This window comes from Oculina patagonica, chromosome 13 (genome assembly GCF_052425735.1).
Source record: "Oculina patagonica isolate OP01 chromosome 13, crgOcupat, whole genome shotgun sequence".
Lineage (NCBI taxonomy): Eukaryota > Metazoa > Cnidaria > Anthozoa > Scleractinia > Oculinidae > Oculina > Oculina patagonica.
The window spans coordinates 30,992,304-31,010,426 of record NC_135770.1 but is presented as its reverse complement, the minus strand read 5'-3'; the positions used below and the strand labels follow the sequence as shown (position 1 = coordinate 31,010,426).

The 18,123-nt window shown below is 38.6% G+C and overlaps 3 protein-coding genes across 7 annotated transcripts in view; 1 reads left to right on the top strand and 2 right to left on the bottom strand.

Moving 5' to 3' along the window:
* The window catches only part of LOC144636031 (uncharacterized), a 40,949-nt gene that overhangs the window by 3,433 nt on the left and 19,393 nt on the right, over nucleotides 1-18,123 (bottom strand). For 4 of the 5 annotated variants that reach the window (XM_078495169.1, XM_078495172.1, XM_078495173.1 and 1 more), the window contains exons 2-10: nucleotides 7,832-7,952; nucleotides 7,569-7,743; nucleotides 6,036-6,208; nucleotides 4,381-4,488; nucleotides 3,777-3,920; nucleotides 3,388-3,469; nucleotides 3,027-3,112; nucleotides 2,386-2,501; nucleotides 1,982-2,060 (exon numbers count right to left, since the gene is read on the bottom strand). In XM_078495169.1, the coding sequence (XP_078351295.1) occupies nucleotides 1,982-2,060; nucleotides 2,386-2,501; nucleotides 3,027-3,112; nucleotides 3,388-3,469; nucleotides 3,777-3,920; nucleotides 4,381-4,488; nucleotides 6,036-6,208; nucleotides 7,569-7,743; nucleotides 7,832-7,909 (1,041 nt within the window). In that variant the 5' untranslated portion in view covers nucleotides 7,910-7,952. Of the gene's footprint in view, nucleotides 1-1,981; nucleotides 2,061-2,385; nucleotides 2,502-3,026; nucleotides 3,113-3,387; nucleotides 3,470-3,776; nucleotides 3,921-4,380; nucleotides 4,489-6,035; nucleotides 6,209-7,568; nucleotides 7,744-7,831; nucleotides 8,002-18,123 lie in introns of those variants that run through there. The other variant, XM_078495170.1, reaches the window with a different exon arrangement.
* LOC144636076 (rRNA-processing protein FCF1 homolog) lies at nucleotides 9,168-15,009 on the bottom strand. Its single transcript, XM_078495220.1, has 9 exons — nucleotides 14,944-15,009; nucleotides 14,784-14,851; nucleotides 14,596-14,661; nucleotides 13,020-13,168; nucleotides 12,032-12,104; nucleotides 11,661-11,748; nucleotides 11,041-11,135; nucleotides 10,432-10,466; nucleotides 9,168-9,732 (listed from the first exon to the last, which is right to left on the bottom strand). Exons 1-9 carry the CDS (start codon nucleotides 14,944-14,946, stop codon nucleotides 9,719-9,721), a joined length of 591 nt encoding a protein of 196 aa, XP_078351346.1. The 5' UTR covers nucleotides 14,947-15,009; the 3' UTR covers nucleotides 9,168-9,718.
* LOC144636063 (uncharacterized) lies at nucleotides 15,138-17,114 on the top strand. Its single transcript, XM_078495206.1, has 2 exons — nucleotides 15,138-15,582; nucleotides 16,472-17,114. The coding sequence occupies exons 1-2, from the start codon at nucleotides 15,186-15,188 to the stop codon at nucleotides 17,023-17,025; spliced, it is 951 nt and encodes a 316-aa protein (XP_078351332.1). The 5' UTR covers nucleotides 15,138-15,185; the 3' UTR covers nucleotides 17,026-17,114.

Below are 18,123 nucleotides of genomic sequence, written 5' to 3'. Positions count from 1 at the left end.
ACTATGACGCTATATTCACCGCGCTAGGCGGTGAATTTAGCATTTCAAGGCGTGGCTACTAAGCCATGCCAACTTTGCCATCCAGGCAAGTGAACATGGCAGTGTTTCCTGATTGAAATTTTCGCTCATTCGAAAGAAATAACTCCAAGTCCTGGATGTTTGAAACATTGGGAATTTGCTCTCTCCTCCGCAGAGGCTCCTCAGAGAGGTTTTCGGTGGGGAGAGTCCGCTGTACGAAAAGAGCGCAGGCGAAATAAAACGGCGAGAGCGGCCGCGGGAGCCTCTGCCAGATGTCACACCCAATATGACCGCCATCCGGGGGAGGTAACCTTTCTATTAGTGTTTCTCACCGGGGGTGGTGTATATGTTATTACCATATGCTAGTAAAATGACTGCTAATATCATGTCTAGAATCGGTTCTGAAGTTAATTACGCGATGCACGACAAGCAGAGTCAACAAGAACGCATTCAGGTGACGGCGTGGAAATGTGGAAAAGTTTTATTTTGTACAAAGATTGCAGTTTTATTAAATCTGTTTTGTTGTGTGGCGAACAACAAATTCAACAAGCAAAGGATTCGATTTGGAAACTTCTGGCAGCTGCAACTTCTAAAAACGGATTAATTCTTTCCTGAAAGAGAAGAGAACAAGAAGGTTTGTTTTGAAGAATGTTAAATTTAGATACGTATAAACAGATTCTCAGGTGGGCATTCGATTGCGAAGTTTCAACATCAATTCTTTGCCGTACGAACTAATTAAACCGATCGAAATATAAGCTTAAATTCTGTTTCTTCGTAAACAGCTGCTTAAACTTGTGTAGAAACTATGCACACACTGATCTCACTCGCATTTTTCTGTACGAAATAATGGTTGCTTTGTGGTTGTTGTGTTACTCGATCAAACGATCAAAGACATTAAACTGGTAAATATTTAAAGCGAACTGCAACATGTAGGAAATTAAACACGAAATACAAGAAATACAAGAAGTATATTTACCATCAACAGATATCTCCTCGAGTGGGAAGTCAAGCTATTTGAAGTTTTTCCCAACTCAAGCTTGACCTCCATAGAACAACAAACTTCCCACACGACTCCCCACAAGTCTCAGGGGGGACTTCGGGTACAAAGATTTTTGCTTTTCTTCAGAAAGAATGAAAACTTTTCGGAGAAATAACGGTCCCTACTTGAAGTAACAAACTTTCCGCTGATTTTTGCCAAGTTTCAAGCTGCCAAAGTCCGCGAGGGCTTAGAAATTCATCAATGTACCAGAAAACGACAAGGATGTTCGAGAAAACGACAGGCTTCTGGCAGAGGTTCCGCGGGAGTGGATCTCGATCTTTTGCGCCTGCACTCACTTTGCCCAGCGAATTTTTACAACGAACGGGTAGATACGTTATGTATGGGGAACTAACGTACCTACCAACGAACGTCCCATCGGGAACCTCTGCGGAGGAGAGAGGGGAATTTGGTAAGTTGACTACCAAGTCTTCTGGACCGAAAATGTTTTCAAGAGATGGTTCTCAAGGCATTAGAATTGATCGTAAACAAGGTGGTTGTGAAAATCGCACGCGGCCATGAGAAACTTAGTCAGATCGATTGACCAAACATGATTCAGTTCTCTTTTGACAAGAGCTAGTCATTTCGAGAGGATTCACACAATTGTTCAGAAGTCACCAACGATCAAGCAAAGGTACCAGACGTCTTTCTTTTCCGTACGTAGTGTTTGTTTTGTCCCATTTTTTTGCTTAAAACTTCGGATTCACTCGGTGAATTAAGTAAATTAAACTGGTTTTAATACACGTTTGCAAGCGAGCACTTGTGTCTGTTTTTTTTCGTGTTTTTTTTTTCTCAATTTTGCAGTTCTTGATATTCACCTCTGAAAATTATACTAAAACAAACGTCGAGGGGATTATTCAACAATATTCACTTCGCCTTCGGCGAATAATTGTTAAATATAGGGCAAGACAGTTATCACACAGTCACCTTGAGTACTTCCAGGGTGTTATTTCCTTCAAGTCCTTTAGCGATACACAAAGCACCTTGGGTTGTAATTCTGTTATTACTGCGTGGCAAAGAGAGAAATAAGTATCGCATTAGCACTGTAACGTTGTACAAAACAAATCCTTGCGACAGAAACAGATCTTCTTATCTCCGACGAGGTGGGAGGAGGGGAATACGATGCGGCTACCTTATCTTCCCTCCCTTTTGACTTTTTTTGCTCGGTCTAAGCCCCTATAACCTTTGCTCTAGTGCTTGGTAGTAGCGGTTGCTACACAAATATTTCCTTGCAGAGAGGAATAGAACTTTACATAACACTTGAAACGTTTCCCTGTGCAATAATATTGATATAACATATTGATAAATAATACTGTGTAGGCTATATTCACCTTATATCCAACTCCGTCAGTGTATTATTTGCTCTGATAGCTTCGCCCAACGCAACTGCTCCGTCGTCAGAAAATCCATTAAACGACAAATTTAACGTCTTTAGAGTACAGTTCGTCTAAAGAAAGAAAAACAATAAATGGTGAGTTAAGCCTGGTTTTCATATGGGATAGGTTTCGATCGCAGAACTTTGTGTTTCCATATGGTCGCAACGATCGCAGACGATCATTTGCGATCGCCCTTGGTTCTATTTTCTGCGATCGTTTGCGATCGTGTGCGATCGATCGCAAACGATCGCAGATGCGTGTTTCCATGTGATCGTAGACCGCAGAACCTACAATTCTGCGATCGTCTGCGATCAAATGGAATCCAGGCTTTAAACTGATGATTCCATATTATTGTGATCACGTTGTCTTCTTACTAGCCTCTCGACTAGTCGTAACATTAGAATTTCTGTTCAACTCTGAAGTTATACCGACCTAGTATATACAGCACGTGCTCGAGGAAAACAAATGACGTGCCACAAATAACTATTCTTTACCAAGGAGAGAAGTTGAAACTTTCTCAGAAAGGTCGAGTAGTTAGGGTAAAAGCTTCCCCTTTCTTGTCCCATACCCTTCTTCATCACACAGTGCTATCTTACCCGCAACCCGTTTGCAAACTCGATGGCACCCTTTCGTCGAATGTGATTCCAACTCAAGTCCAGGTATTCTAGTGCATCGTTGAAACCTGCATTGTAAAGTAAGTCAGGATTAAAACCAGTCTAGTTCCTAAGCGTCTCCTTCTTTCTTTTGGGAGGGGGGGGGGGAGGGGGGCGTTGAGCGCGCGGTACACGTTAGGGCCTGGGAACGGGTGGCTGCATGTCATTCAGTCATGACATTTTGCGCCAAATCCACTGCAACTATAAAGTGGAAAGGGAACAATTTACGCTTTTGCACCAATCTGTAACAAGTATTGATTTGCTTCTATGTAGCTGTATGGTAACATCAGAATGTCTGACTTACTTATTGCAAGGCCCAGATTTTCTCCAGACTTCTCCGAGAACTTGTTGTGACTGAGATTCATCCAGGTGAGCTTTTCATTACCCTTATGAAAAAATAAGCAAATAAAATAATATTAAAAAGGCTTCTACTTTCTAGTAAAAATGAAGTGCAACATTACGGTAAGCAAAACCTGCATAGTTTCTAGTGGTGTTTCGGATTAAATTTAAAGGTTCAACTTCGTTTCTAGGGTCTTTTTCATTAGGAAACGAGGTTGTCAACGATTTCATTCAATATCATCGCTATTTTAGACCTCATACAAGAAAAAAGCGCAACATTTCACTTATAACCTGATCTTAGACAAGTGCTATCCCACGTTCAAATTTGACAACCTATGCATAACCTCATATTACCTTAAATGCCTCAAGTAGATAAACAGTATCCTTATCAGTAAAACCATTGTTAGACAAATCTATTTTCAGCAAGGTGACGTTGTTTTGTAGCATGTCACACATCCAATAGCAGCCACGAGAACCGAGCTTGTTTGAAGACACATCCTGGAATATAAAAAAAAAACTTTCCAGTTAAGTTAGTTTGGTCTCAAATCATGGTGGAAGAAGTATGCCATTCACAACAAAATGAAAACCATTTAGCGAACACTGAGAAACTGATTTTTTAATGGATTTGTGTTGCTTTCACTGTGCTAAATTTTAAATAGACAAACATCCGTTAGCAACTTTCAGCGAAGACAACAAATTTAAACTGTTTAGCTTTGGTGTGTGTAAAATTGTCGGAATTGAAATTGTGTCAAGATATTACAAATAGCTCACAGCAAACGTTCGGGCATTGCTCTTCTTCAGTATAAAATTAGTTTAAACAATTTTACAACGTACCATGGGGAGGGGGAGAGCTCAGGGAACTCTACTGAACATGCTATGCAAACACAAGCATGCTTGTTTGACGGTATACATTTATTAGGTATATGCTGAAGGTTAGTATAAGGTTCTCTCCACTAACCAGGTCTGTGATGTAGCAGTTTTCTTTGAGCATCACTGCAATCGCTGCCCCACCCTCTCCTTCCAAGTAGTTATCGTGTAGGTTTAAACTGGCTAATGTCGTGTTCAGCTAAATTACACAAAAGATATAACATGAGACAGTTAGAAGATGTTACAAAACTTAAATGATGAATTTTTAGGTAAAATATCATGTTTCATCCACTATAAGGCTGTGTTCACACTTGATGCCCTGGCCCGGTGCCCGAGTACAATTCTCGCTGGGCACTAATGTGAACACGCCCTTTTTTAGCGGAGCTCCCAGCGGCCCGAAGGGCCGCAGAGCAGAGCCCCATACCCATAGAAAATTAACAGAACCATGAATTTGAGTTTTCATGGTCATCATGGCTAGCGGCACGGTTCGCGGGCGCGTACGACGTACGTCGTGCAACATGGCGGCCATAGTCATCCGGGATTTTTAAAAGGTCTTAAACCGAAACGAGGCTTCGTTTTTCGCGCGCTTTCCGCGGCTCCCCGCGGCTACACAACCGATATGTCACGTATAAAACTGCAGTCTACAGTGTTTAGATGAAGAAACGGTTTGGAAAACCTTTCTTTCTGCATTTTTCAAGCGTTTTTGGAGGAAAACTTTTTCCCCACAATTTTTCAAGCATTTTTGGAGGGACATTTAAGCATAAAGCTGAGTATCTTTTTTCATTGTTGAAGAGCTGCAAGCTGCTTTTGGCGTTGCTTAAAACTATTCTAATTTTGAATAACTAGTATATTGCCGTATATATAAAGTTGATTTTCTTTGGCCGTCAATAAAGTCGAATCCTAATCCTTTTCCGTGAGAGTTTATTTCTTATTGCTGTGAGTTTATTCCGACTTTTAGCCTTACATTTTCTCGGCGGAAGCAATTCGTGCAGTATAAGTGACGTTATTCGAAGTGCTAAACGACGACAAAGCAAAAAGCTCGAACAAAATAAATTTAAACTTTGCACACGGTAAGAAATAAAAGATAAGTTTTAAATTTGCTTACGTGACTGAGCAACCCATTTCAGTGCGCCGATGTTAAGACAAATATAGGAAAGAAAAGTAAGACGGGAATATGCCCACAAAATATATTGACGTCATTTTGTATAGAGCAAAACGATAAGAGGATCGTAAAACTATTTTCTATTCTTAGAAAGCAGAGAATAAACTCTTAATTTTTATTTTGGCCATGAGTTGTATCAAGCAAAACAATAAGTAGATCGTAAAACTATTTTCTATTCTTTAGATAGGGCTGGAGAGAATAAACTCTTAATTAATTTTGAGGCCATTAGTTGTTCTGCCTCGAGATTATGATGGATTAATATTTATCTTGCACCTATGGGCCAGCGTATACATTAAAGCTTTGACCGCATATTTATCAAAACGAAAACATTGTAACTCCAGCAAAAAAATAAATAAAGGGGAGCTTCGCTTTTAGGCTTGCCTAAATCTATATATTACTCACGCCAGAAATCGTAAAGGTCATTGTACTTGGCTCTAAAAGGTACTTGGGTATTTTGGTTGCCGGTGTCTGAACACGGCACAACAGGCAGAAATTGGCCTGCCCTCGCAGGCTAGCGTCACTTTGGCATAAAAAAAAGCTCAGATTGAAGTGATGCGTGTATTTCTACATTCAAAAACTCCCACCTCTAGAGCAGCTGCAAGCGCTCGTCCTCCTTTTGCCCCCAGTAAACGGTGTTTGAAGTCAAGTTGTTTTTCTTGGATATTCTTCAGGAAGAATGACACAGGTGTTATGTCCAAGCTTTTGCAGGCAGCAATGTACAGCTTCCTCCCTGTCGCATCGTACTTTTCCGAGTGTTCTGAAACACATCAAGAAGTTGAAATTTAACATTGAAGTGTGTTATGTGTTTTTAGCCAGTTTGAGACGTCTGGGTCACTATTTCTAACGATGAGGGTTCTAACAATGTGCACGTAGGCCTCATTTTTGAGTGGTTTTGTTACGTGGGACCCACGGTGAACCAATCAATAGGTTAGTGCGAAATCGTCCCAGTCGAAAGGTCCGAGTTCGAGCTGGCCGCAGAAATTGTGTTTTATTATAGCTGTATCATTAGTTAATAAACTTTACGCTCATAATGCTTCTTTGTATCCAAGGAGTATAAACGAGGACTGTGTATTGTGTACTGTGAACTGTTTTATAGCTAGCCTTCTACTAGCTGCATCAGAAACCGAAAGAAGTTTTTTTATATTCCGTCAGACTGTACGCATTATCTCTAATTACCTCTCTCTATTTTAACAGTTGCAAACATTGTCATAATCGCGGTTTTGAGAAAAGTTTTGCTGTGAAGTTATAATTTGCGTCGTGTTCTCTACTTTTGGCCGGCCTCGTTTGCTCTTTACATTTGCGGGAAAAGTTCGCCAACTTATAGCAATAATAACAACTATAGTGGAAATGTTTGAAATTTTCATTGGAATTATAACAGAAACATACAAACCAGCAAGACAAAATCTGATTCACATAATTTTTTTTTTTTTAATATAACTGGGAAATGATTTAGCTTTCGTTGTTGCTAATTCATTTTGTGATCTCGAAGCGGTTTGTGTTTTGATTTTCTTGCATACAATTTTGAAAGAGATTGAAATTTAAATCTCAAATGAACAAATTCATTTAATAAACAGCCATACATTGAATTAAACGAAACACGTTGCGAATGACCAAAACTAATAGAAATTTAGTTATAAATTCGCAGTTTGAGTTTGATTCTCAAATGACCTCAAGTGAGCAACTCCGACTTGAATCATTGCGTGTGCGACCATTTTAATACGAATATTAAACCGATGGTAAAGATTTATATTTTTCATTAACATATATATTAAATATTCGCTTTTTTGGCGATTGTATAAGATTTCTTTATTTTTTAAATGACAACGACAGACTCTTCAAAATTTCCACTCATGCAAATCAAAACTCTTGAGCGATCGTTTACTGGCAATTTAATATATTCACAAACTGTTTAGGCTAATTAAAAAGGAAAATCATTAAAAGTAAAATTTAAACTAATGCAAAACTTAGTTATCACTCGTTTACTAGCAAACAAAATTTAATATATTCACCGCTTGTTTTGACTGAAGCCTTTATTGAGCCGAAATATTATACCAAGAGAACCCAACAAACATAAGTCTTATTATTCAATCTTGAAAAAAATCTTAACTCAAGCTTACCTTCCGTTTCGAGGTCTGTGTCGTAATCGCTATCACTTGCAGCAATATCAGAGCTCTGTGAAATTGCATGGTTATTTTCTGTTCCCATGAAAGTTCCGTGTTTTACAAAAAAACCGCCAACGCTTTCGCTTGTCCCGGCGGTTTCCTCGTCTTCGCTTTCCTCTATTACATCTCCCTGAATGAAAACAAAGCGAAGCAAATGAGATTTCATCCGTTCGGGTTAATGAAATTTTACACTCTACTTTTTTTCCATTCGAATTAACCTTCAGGCTAAATTGATCACTATCTTTCAAACTGTCAACTGGCGACTCTGAAATTGCTTTTAATCCACCTGCCGACATAACTTTCACGTTTAGTTTTGCTGTTCTTTTGTCTTTTGACTCCCTGGCAGTTGTCTTGTTCAAACTCTGTCAGCTGTGTGGCCGTGAGTCAACGTTTCTATGGAAACGGCAAATCTCCTTTCATGACGTTGCGCGGTAACGAAAGCGCGTGCCGGCCTGTCTATCAAAAAACCATGGATAGTAAAAGGACACTTTCCTTTCACTATCCATGCAAAAAACAAAAAAACAAAAAAAAACAAACAAAAAAAACAAAAACAAAACAAAAACAAACAAAAAAGACAAAGAAATGAAAAAAAAAAAAGAAAAAGAAAAAGGAATAAATAATCAAATTTATATTTCATAAAAGCACAGTATGTGCACGAAACGACTTATGCCAAAAATAAAAGTTTATAGATAAATACTGAGGGGTATTCATTCTCTAGCTTGATTAAAAAATAAACAGCAATATTAAACGAATGAAAAATAAGGATACCTGATGGGTTCAGAAAGAAAATTAGTCAAATTTAATAAACAACTTCGCGCCAGGTACCAGCACAATATGATTTATTGACTGTTTGAAATAAAAAATAATTGCTTTCTAACTTGAATGGGAATATTACGCTGGGGCAATCCAGGCAATTGAACTGGAGCCAAAAAAACATAACCAGAAGTCAACTTGATGTGGCGCGGCGATAAGCTCTACTAAGTTACATGTACATACGTAACTTTTACCGAATAGCTCCCCTTTCACAACTCAAAACGGGCCCTAACAATGTACTACTATCTTACAACTCATGGGCGGATTTTGCGGGCGGTCGAAGCACCCCACCCCCCTTTCCTTGGATTTGTTTTCTAAAAAGATGTAACCAATTGTTTCTCGGGTGTTTGTTGTGTGCATGGGGCAAGGTTGCTGCCTCGCCGAAATGTTTGCTCCCCCCCCCCCCCCCCCCCTAAATTTTCTAGATCTGCCTGTTATTGGTAACAGCGGGTTAATTCATGGCGTTCTTTGCGTTTTCCTTTTAACCAGTGCGTTCTGCTCAGCTTCTGCTCACTACCCTTTAGCATACTACAGTGTACGAGAATGGCAATATAAAATATGGCGTACGTCCCCTAGGAGTCTTCTCCTTTGCAGTCGTAATTTTTGTCGGTTCGCAAGGGGGAAGAGGCACGGTGTGTAGACCTTCATAACAACTGCGAAATAAAACTGTTTACCGCTGATTATGAAAGAAGTTGCATCCAACCACATTAAAATCGGCCAGTAAAACTAGGAGATTCCAAGTTTGTGTTGTAGGTAATTTATTTTTTTAAAAAATTAATTAATCTCTTCCTGCAGTTATTACACTACATTATAAACAACCAACTTGTAAATGCCGTCATTGATATATAATGTACGAGCTCTGCTTTAGTATGTCTTCCAGTACCTTTGGACTATTGCGCTTCAGGTACATTATACCTCTTCATTTCGGTTTGGTGTTTGGTAAACATGGTAATCAGCTCTAGGAAACTTTTAGAAGATTTCTAACCAATCAGTGTGAAGAATTCGAAGCAGGTGCAAACCGAAACCGATGGCAATCTGATTCACCTGACATTTCCAGCACACAATCCGATCACGTGTTGAACGGACACTGAAGTTTCATCTTCGCTTTTGTTCGCTCCAACAGAACGAAGAATACCGAATTGTCTTTTTTGCGTTCCTTTGCGTTCCAGCGCGACTGCATAAAACTGCACAACGTGCGAGCGATGACACCGTGCTCGTCAGCTTCTCTCTAATTCTTCCTGTGATCGCTTTTACCAACAGGTACGAAGAGCCTCTGGGAGGCACATTGTTGTTTACACCCTTGGCGCTGAAACGAAAAATGGAAGAACTGTTTAAAGGCTTGCCCTTTAACTGCAAAAAAAAAACTTTGCACTCACACACCACTCCACCAAGAGTCCCCTGTTTCTCCTTTAGGTCTTTAAATTTCCCCGTTCGCAAATCCAAAAACGTCCCAAGATCCAGTTGACAAAAGTCCCGAAAAAACTGTGACAAAACAACAACACAATTTTCTCTAAGGCGTAATCGCCCTACCCTGAACCCTGGGACTTTTATTTTAAACTCCTCGCTGTCAATATGTCAATCAATCTGCGAGCACGCTTCATAGCTTCCGGTAAAATAAATTTTAAAATATAGAAAATGGGGAAAAGAAAATAATCCTGAACACCCTTATACACGTGCAAGTTCTGAAGGCAGCAGATCTTGACGACCTTAAGATAAGATAAAGATAAGAAACTTTATTTAAGTGTCAAAAAAACCTTAAAAGCCTGGGAATAACAGAATACTAATTAGGGGACACTGCTAAAAAACTAAAAACTATACTAATACTAATATAAATACAATAAAAATATATATAAGTCATATAAAAATGTTATTATAATCTATGATATAGAAAAATGTTAAAATCTTTAACTAATAATTGTAAAATTATGACTAAAAAAATATGACTTGACTTGAGACATGTACTAAGACACCAATACAAAATAAAAAAAGGAAAAAATATGGTTACCTCCATATGCATCAGGCATTCTTTCTATTGTGTACCTAAGAAGCACAACAATTTAAGAAAAGAATACAATTGGTAAATTTAAAAAATGTAAAGAAAGCGGTAGAAAGTGGTAACACTCTCGTGTAGTCGTTAATAGCAAAGAGTCTTGCATGATAGTAGTGGAAGAGACTGCAGTAACTGGAAATTGACATCATTTTTATAAGTTCTATTTTAACTATAATGAAAGCAAGGGAAATACAGCAATGAACCACAGAAAATTGACCTGACATGACACCATGACGCATGAACTGGGTTCAAAGGCTGGCAATTCAGTGATGCAAAAGGAATCATTTGATTCATAACCCAGTGCAAATCATCATCATTGCCATTTGATATCTTATGCTGGAGGAAGGGGGTAGGGAGTACCTGAATCCCATCCAGGGGAGTAGGGATCGTTCTACTGTAGTTGTTTCACGCTAGACCTGTTGCTAAACGTATGGAACCTGGTGTTACACTGTACATGAAAGTGCTTAAGTGTGTGCATGTACATGTGGTTGATACGCCACAAGTATAGACTGCATTGTACATTATTATTATAAAAATGCATGTATAAAATTTCATTTGTCGTACTTGTGTTGAGAAATGTACATGATAGGAACTCCTGGAACCTTGCGGATTCTTCTTTTCAAATCTCTGTCACATGTAGCCACAATGTAACACTTGTGCTGCAAGGAAAATAAATGTAACAGTCAGACTTCAGACATGCCATTCTTTTATGCCAGTTACTAAGCAGAGACATTGATCAGTCTGTAGTATGTTACAGTCTCATCTCATAGATGTAACTTCACTCGGCACATACTTGTACATGCTATAATTATTCCAAGTGACTTCAGAGCATGTTACATGTACATGTAATTTGGAAAAGGCTGCAAGTGTACAACATGAACAAACTTGAAGATGCATGTTCAGCTGTCTCCATTATATTTTTTTATGTGCTTGGGGGTTATAAATGTGGACGTACAAAGTCATGTGTAATTCTGTGGTGGTACACTAATAAGCAGACCTCAGAAGTGACAATATTTGCAAGACAGTTTGAATGACAAGAAAGATAAAAAAATTATGTGTGGCAATTCAGTGGTGCAATGGAATCATTGACTCATAACCCAGTGCAAATCATCATCATTGCCATTTCAGGCTGACTCCTAACACAGTCATTAGTTGAAACTCAAAAAAATAAACACATTTATTACTTGTTGTATTCTGTTAACTATACAGTCGTCAGCGTAAGTTCCTCGGTGCATACAGGGAAGGCGATCAAAACGTGGATCTTTTGCCATCCTGCAGGAAATAAAACAATCATTATTTACGTGTAGTTTATGAAATAATCCATTATATGAACTGCAGATAGATGAAAAGTAAAGAAGTGATCCTCACAGTGAAAATGCAAAGAAACATGTACAAATGTAACCAAGTACAGCAATTCAGTGATGCAAGGGAATCATTGATAATGACTCATAACCCAGTGCAAATCATCATAATTGCCAAAATGTTAATAACACTACAAAAACACTAAACTATTGAGCTGTGCAAAAATGAAGCCACTTATCACAGGCGTTTTTACCTGAGTGCAACTCTATACTTGGAGCCAAGTTTTTCTAATTCTGCCATCACGCAGTCAGTAATGCAGGGAACGCCTGAAAAAAAAATAACAGCATAAAAATAGTTACATTGTATGTAATATAATAAGTGTGATTTAGTAGTAATTTTTTTAAGCTACTGTTGTCCCTTACAAGAATGGGCTCTTGTAAGCAATCACACCCTGAAACAGTACTAAGAAGAGGGTTACAACAATGTACTTTCCAAGGCTTTTTGTATTACATTGTATAGCTCCAGTTTCAGGGTAACAGTCTTTCCCAACAACAAATCATTTTGAACAGCCTTTTTTGTTTCCATATCTATATTAATTTGACAATGTCATATTACATTTCACACCAATGGTCATACATGTGACAAGGAATTGTTTCAGGATTTGGTCATTTAGGAGATTGGTCACACAGTGTGTTCGTATCTCAACAACAGAGTGGTCACATCTTAACCTGTATATTCTTGTGCACTGTATAGTCATGGTTAGTGTGCAAAATACTACAAGTATGTGTTATTTCAACAATACTGTGCATGGCAATTCAGTGATCGATGCAAGGGAATCATTTGACTCATAACCCAGTGCAAATCATCATTATTACCAGAAGAGCAAAACATTAAAAATAATGTACAGGTAAGGAGGGTTTTTTTTCAATTACAACGGATGTAGTATATGAGGCCCAAAAGAGGTTTAAAAAAAATTAATGTTTAAAATAAATATAGACTCTGCTCATTTCAGGAACTATGTGATATTATATGGAAAATTACATGTACAACTTGTACTCTATTATCTACCAGTGCATGCACATATAAAAAAGTTGTGAATATGATTGAACTTGAAAGGGAAAAAATTATGGTTGTTCAACATCCATGACTCATGACATTCAGAGGTCTTAAAGTTGATAATAACCAACAAAGAAGAAAAATAACCCAAATAAAAAAATGGTGTTCAGCAAACAGTAACTTACATTTTGCATACAAGCAGTCCATCATGGACTTGACAATATCCAGCTTATTCTTAATGGAAAAGTTGATAAAATTGGTGTCAACCAGAACATAATATGGAGGTCCAAGCTGAGTATTGTATTGGAAGAATAATGCAGACGACGATTGTTCCCTGTGTAGAGAAAACAAAGCTTGTACGATCCATAGTGTATTATAACGGTAAAGTAAAGTTTGCGATTAAGCATAGTGGCCCATCAGGCCGCCGCTTATCCCACAAATGGCAGGGTTACCCCCAGCATTTAATTTGCCAGTACCCATTTATACACCTGGGTGAAGAGAGGCATAAGAGAGTAAAGTATCTTGCCCAAGAACACAACACAGTGAACCCCTGCCAGGGCTTGAATCCGTAGCCCAATCCGGTGTCCAGTGCAACTATTAACCATTAGCCCACTGCACCTCCCAAAAGTGTTTACGGATATAACAGACCACTATGCATTGCACACATTAATCAATTGGTATTTGCCATATTTTGTGTGAGTTGATAAGTCGACAATCTACGACAGTGATGAGAAATCTGTTTCCATTGGCCACACATGTAAATGAAGTGGCCGGGTATTCTGAAGTTGCTCCCATTGGCCTTACTTTTAACCTCTACAACACTAAAAATAAATGTATTATTATTTCCTTCATTTAATAGTCGTTATTCGATATATATCTCTATCTTGATCTATCACACAAATTTTAAAATGAACATTGAAAATCTTCTATAGCAAACATCAAGAAAACTGATGTTTTTATTTTGGTAGGACTGATATAAGGGACTGTTCGTTATTTATGCCTAAGGGGGGGCCGGTGTTTAGAGTAGGGGGGTAAAATTTTCAACATCAATTAAAAAAGGGGGGTGTTTTTTTAAAATACAGTAGAAATAAGGGGGGTAAGCTTTTAGAAACTGTTGTTTCAACACTTTTGTAGCCGTTTTGCAGATGCATTTTAAAAAGCTGATCTCTGTTTAGAGAATTCTATTTTTAAAGAACCTGGCACTTAGTTTACAGACAATTTGATATTTAATAATAGCAAAACCCACACACAAAATCTTCCGCGTCTTTGTAAGTTTCAAAAACGAACTGTAAATGTGAAATGCTTCTTTAAATAACAATAAATAACTGGGAACCATGCAGCATTGTTTCCACGATCGCTCCTCGTGGTTCAAGCCTTGCAATAAACTTCTTACAGACTTTCCTACTGTTGATTTTGTCTCTACAATCGGATATTCTGCAAATTCGCTTTCCTTGCTGAGTTCTTCCATACTGTACGATCACAAATGACCTTGCACTGGATTTTGGTTTATTGGCACGGGGCCAGGACGCATGTTGTACGCAATTTTGCAATCAGAGGCACATTTCGTCCTGGGGGTAGGGGGGGGGGGTAAAATTTTGGGCCTGTCACATAAACAGGGGGGTAATTTTTTAAAATACCCACTTTCAGGGAGGGGTAAATTTTTCATATGCCTGAATTGGTCGAAAATCACCGACCCCCCCTTAGCCATAAATAACGAACAGTCCCTAATTAGCATAAATTATAACGATGAAGATCACATACACGTGGCGGGTTTCTTTTTCTTCGTCCTTCTTCTTTTTCTCTTTCTCCTTTTCTTGGTTTTGCTTTCTGATAAAACAAACATAGAAAAGCAGAATTACCAATCGGCATAAATACTTAAAGCCTTTTTTGTCGAGCAAATCGATTCAACAAGAACGAAGTTTATATAAACTATAGCACATGTTGCTTACATTCTCATGTCCTTTGGAGAGATCATTCGTTTCACAGCAGCAAACTTTCTCGTCTTTTTTGCTTTACCCTGATTAATCAAAGGTTGCATTAGTAAGCACAACCTCAAATAACTCAATCATGAACGATAAAAGCTCAAGAGAAGCGGCAGACAGTCCATACCATGTTGAAATCCAAAATCCTTTACACAATATGGCGACCGACGCATCCTGGAGCCTGGGGTCAAACAGTTATGCTGCTGACCAAGGGTTTTGCTGGCTCAGAACGGAAGGAACGCCTGGTTGATTTTACGTTTCAGCGAAACTCAGCGAAATTTTCTTGGATTGCGCAGGCAAGGGGCAACAGGGAATGGTATAAATACAGAAATTCGATCACTAACAAACGCATTCTTTCGTCTTGTCGGTATGGCTTCACCTCAAGAATGCTGCAGCTCTTCTTCAGAACAGACAACTCAATTTATTTTCGACCACAAGAAATGGCTTGCAGAGTTCAAGACCCCGAAAAATGCGAAAAGATTAAGAGTGGAAATCATGGCACAAACCCTAGAAGCCTGTAAATACTTCAAGTACACTCTCGAAGACGGCTCCCAGGTCACATTTGCAGATCACGAAAGTGTCTCAAAAGATGCCAGAAAAACAACGCTTCACATTGAAGAAGTGCCACCTGAAAGGACCGAGGGAGAGGAGAGTTTTGAAACTAAGATAGTTGTGGTCAATGCAGATTGCCTCGTGGAAGCAATTCGCTTGAGGAATGAAGGATTTAATCCAGCTGTTTTAAACATGGCTTCACCACGAAGGCCAGGTAAGACTGAAGCCTAACCAGTTGCTGTTGCATGCAATTACCGACTTGCAACTGTAATTCAGACACCAAACTTTTCTGATTCAAGCCATTGTCGTCTCTGGACATTCCTTCTTTGGCGAGGACGAATTATTTGCAAGTTCCTGGCAACTCTTTCCTCCACAGAGGAACTTTCAGTGAGGTGGGGGAAAAAACATGAAAAATGAAAAATGGGGGAAGCCCGGGGGGGGGGGGGGGTACTCTGGCTTGTAAATGACGGGGATGATTGAAGGAATTTTTTTGGGTTTGAAATTTTCGATTCCGGGATTTTTTTGGGTTGGAAAATTTGGCAAGTATTTTTTTGGGGTGACTCGATTTAAATAGTGGATTTTTTGGGGTATTAAAAACGAAGTAAAGTGCCTTGGCACAGCCTTTGCTTATTTATATATGGTATGATGAATAAACAAACATGAGCGTTCAGTTTTTTTATGGTTTTCTTTGTGTTATATTATTGCCCCTCCTGGCAATTTAGGGGTAATTTGACAAGGGATTTTTTGGGGGGTTAATTTTGGTCCAGGGATTTTTTTGGGTAATGTCGGAAGACTTAGAGATTTTTTTGGGGTCCTGAGTTTTGCCTCCAGTCGATCATCCCCGTTATTTACAAGCCGGAGTACCCCCTGGGGGGAAAGTGTAGGGGGACGACGGGAGGGACGAAAAGGCAGTGCAATTCGCATGCTTTCACATCCTTTCTCCCCAAGCTCCACACGCTTTCTTTTAACCTAACCCCATGAAAAGAGGTCCAAACCAATCTTTCTGTGAGTCAGGTATAGATTTTGGCATCAGTAAGATATGATTTTTGTTTTTAAAGTCATTTTACATTCTCTTAATGAAAACATTCATTTTGTTATGGCAGGGGGAGGTTACCTATCAGGAGCAGGTGCACAAGAGGAGAACTTGTTTCGTCGAACAAATTATGTACAACATTTGGCCGACCCTGACAAAGAATTTGATCCCAAAAGAAAATGGCAGTACAGACTCCCAGAATTTTCATGTGTCTACTCAAGAAATGTCTTCATCATACGAGCATCTGAAGCAGAAGGATACGCATTTCTTCCCGACCCAGTGCCCATGTCCTTTCTTGCTCTCCCAGCCTACCCTAACCCACCCCTTACAAAAGATAAGCAAAGACTTATCCCACAAGTTGCCGAGAAAACAAAGCAAAAGATCCGCTGCATGTTGTCTACAGGTCTGCACCATGGTCATGATGCTCTGGTTCTGTCGGCACTTGGTTGTGGGGCGTTCAGAAACCCGCCACGTCACATGGCTCAGCTGTTCAAGGAAGTTTTGTCTGAAGAAGAATTTGTCAACAAATACAAATATATTTCATTTGCCATCCTTGACGATCATAATGCTAGAGGAGAGGGAAATTATCGACCCTTTTTTGAGGTGTTTGCTGAATCTTCATAAAAGTTATACTGTGGTCAGATACTGTACAGCCAATTAATAAAAAATAATAATGTAAACTGATCTCAAAATTTAATGGAAAACGGTGTAGGCTGCATTCACCCAAGAATGAAGACACATAACAGTTACTTCTTTATGTCTGATATATTTAAATAAGAATTTCACCACTACTCCAAGGTGGTTTAATCAGTTCTACTGTATGTGTTTAAATTTGACCTGTAACATGTACATACATGTGTACGGTACATACAGAAGTGATACTTCACTCAATAAACCACTAATGCAGTTTCTGCATTATTTATAACAGCTGTATATATAATTATCAGTTATAACTATTTGCAGTATCTCCATACTGATACCTATAATAGTATAATATTAATATATTAAGTTGATCAATCCAACAATATAAGCACAATTATTATCATTATTATTATTTATTAAAAATACTATTATCATTATTATAGAATAACTGTTCTTTTCAAGAAATCAAATATAAAGCATGTTAAGTAAAATCTTAAAATAAAACAGCGGCAACAGATTACATGACTGTGCATGTTGTTCAGACAACAGTTAGTCTTCTTTGCAAAGCTCCCTATTAATGGCTGCTTAACTCAAACACATTATCTCGGAGGTTTTCAATCATAGCTCTGCTCGCTCTGCTCACCTAATCCTAAGCCGGTCAAGCCAAATTTGCTGACTACACCAATAAAACGTTGTGTCTAATTGTGACCCTAGCATCAGAAATGTCAAACAGACAGAAGTATGTCACCTTAATTTTGAGTTTGACGCACACCATGTTATAAAGCATATTTTACTTTACTCAGAACACACATCTCAGACATCTGATATGAAACCTACACAAAAGGTATTTGATCATGGCTGCAATGGAGAATAGATATCTAGACTTATTATTCAACACATGCACACGCTGCCCATATATGGTCAAAATGTTAACGTTATCTGTCATCCGTACAGAACAGATATCCTGCGATACACAAAGGTTGCGAAGATTCGTCCAAAATCTTGTAATGCGCTGCATAATAACAGTTTTTCTATCTGTAAAATGTGTTTCGTTGACAATTTGTTGAATAATAAAACAAT

Coding starts and splice junctions, on each gene's coding strand:
- LOC144636076 (XM_078495220.1), bottom strand. Junction 14,662..14,783: donor TCTCCAAAGGACATGAGAAT/GTAAGCAACATG, acceptor TTGTTTTATCAG/AAAGCAAAACCAAGAAAAGG. Junction 11,749..12,031: donor AAGTATAGAGTTGCACTCAG/GTAAAAACGCCT, acceptor TATTTCCTGCAG/GATGGCAAAAGATCCACGTT.
- LOC144636063 (XM_078495206.1), top strand. CDS start 15,186: ATGGCTTCACCTCAAGAATGCTGCAGCTCTTCTTCAGAACAGACAACT. Junction 15,583..16,471: donor GGCTTCACCACGAAGGCCAG/GTAAGACTGAAG, acceptor TTGTTATGGCAG/GGGGAGGTTACCTATCAGGA.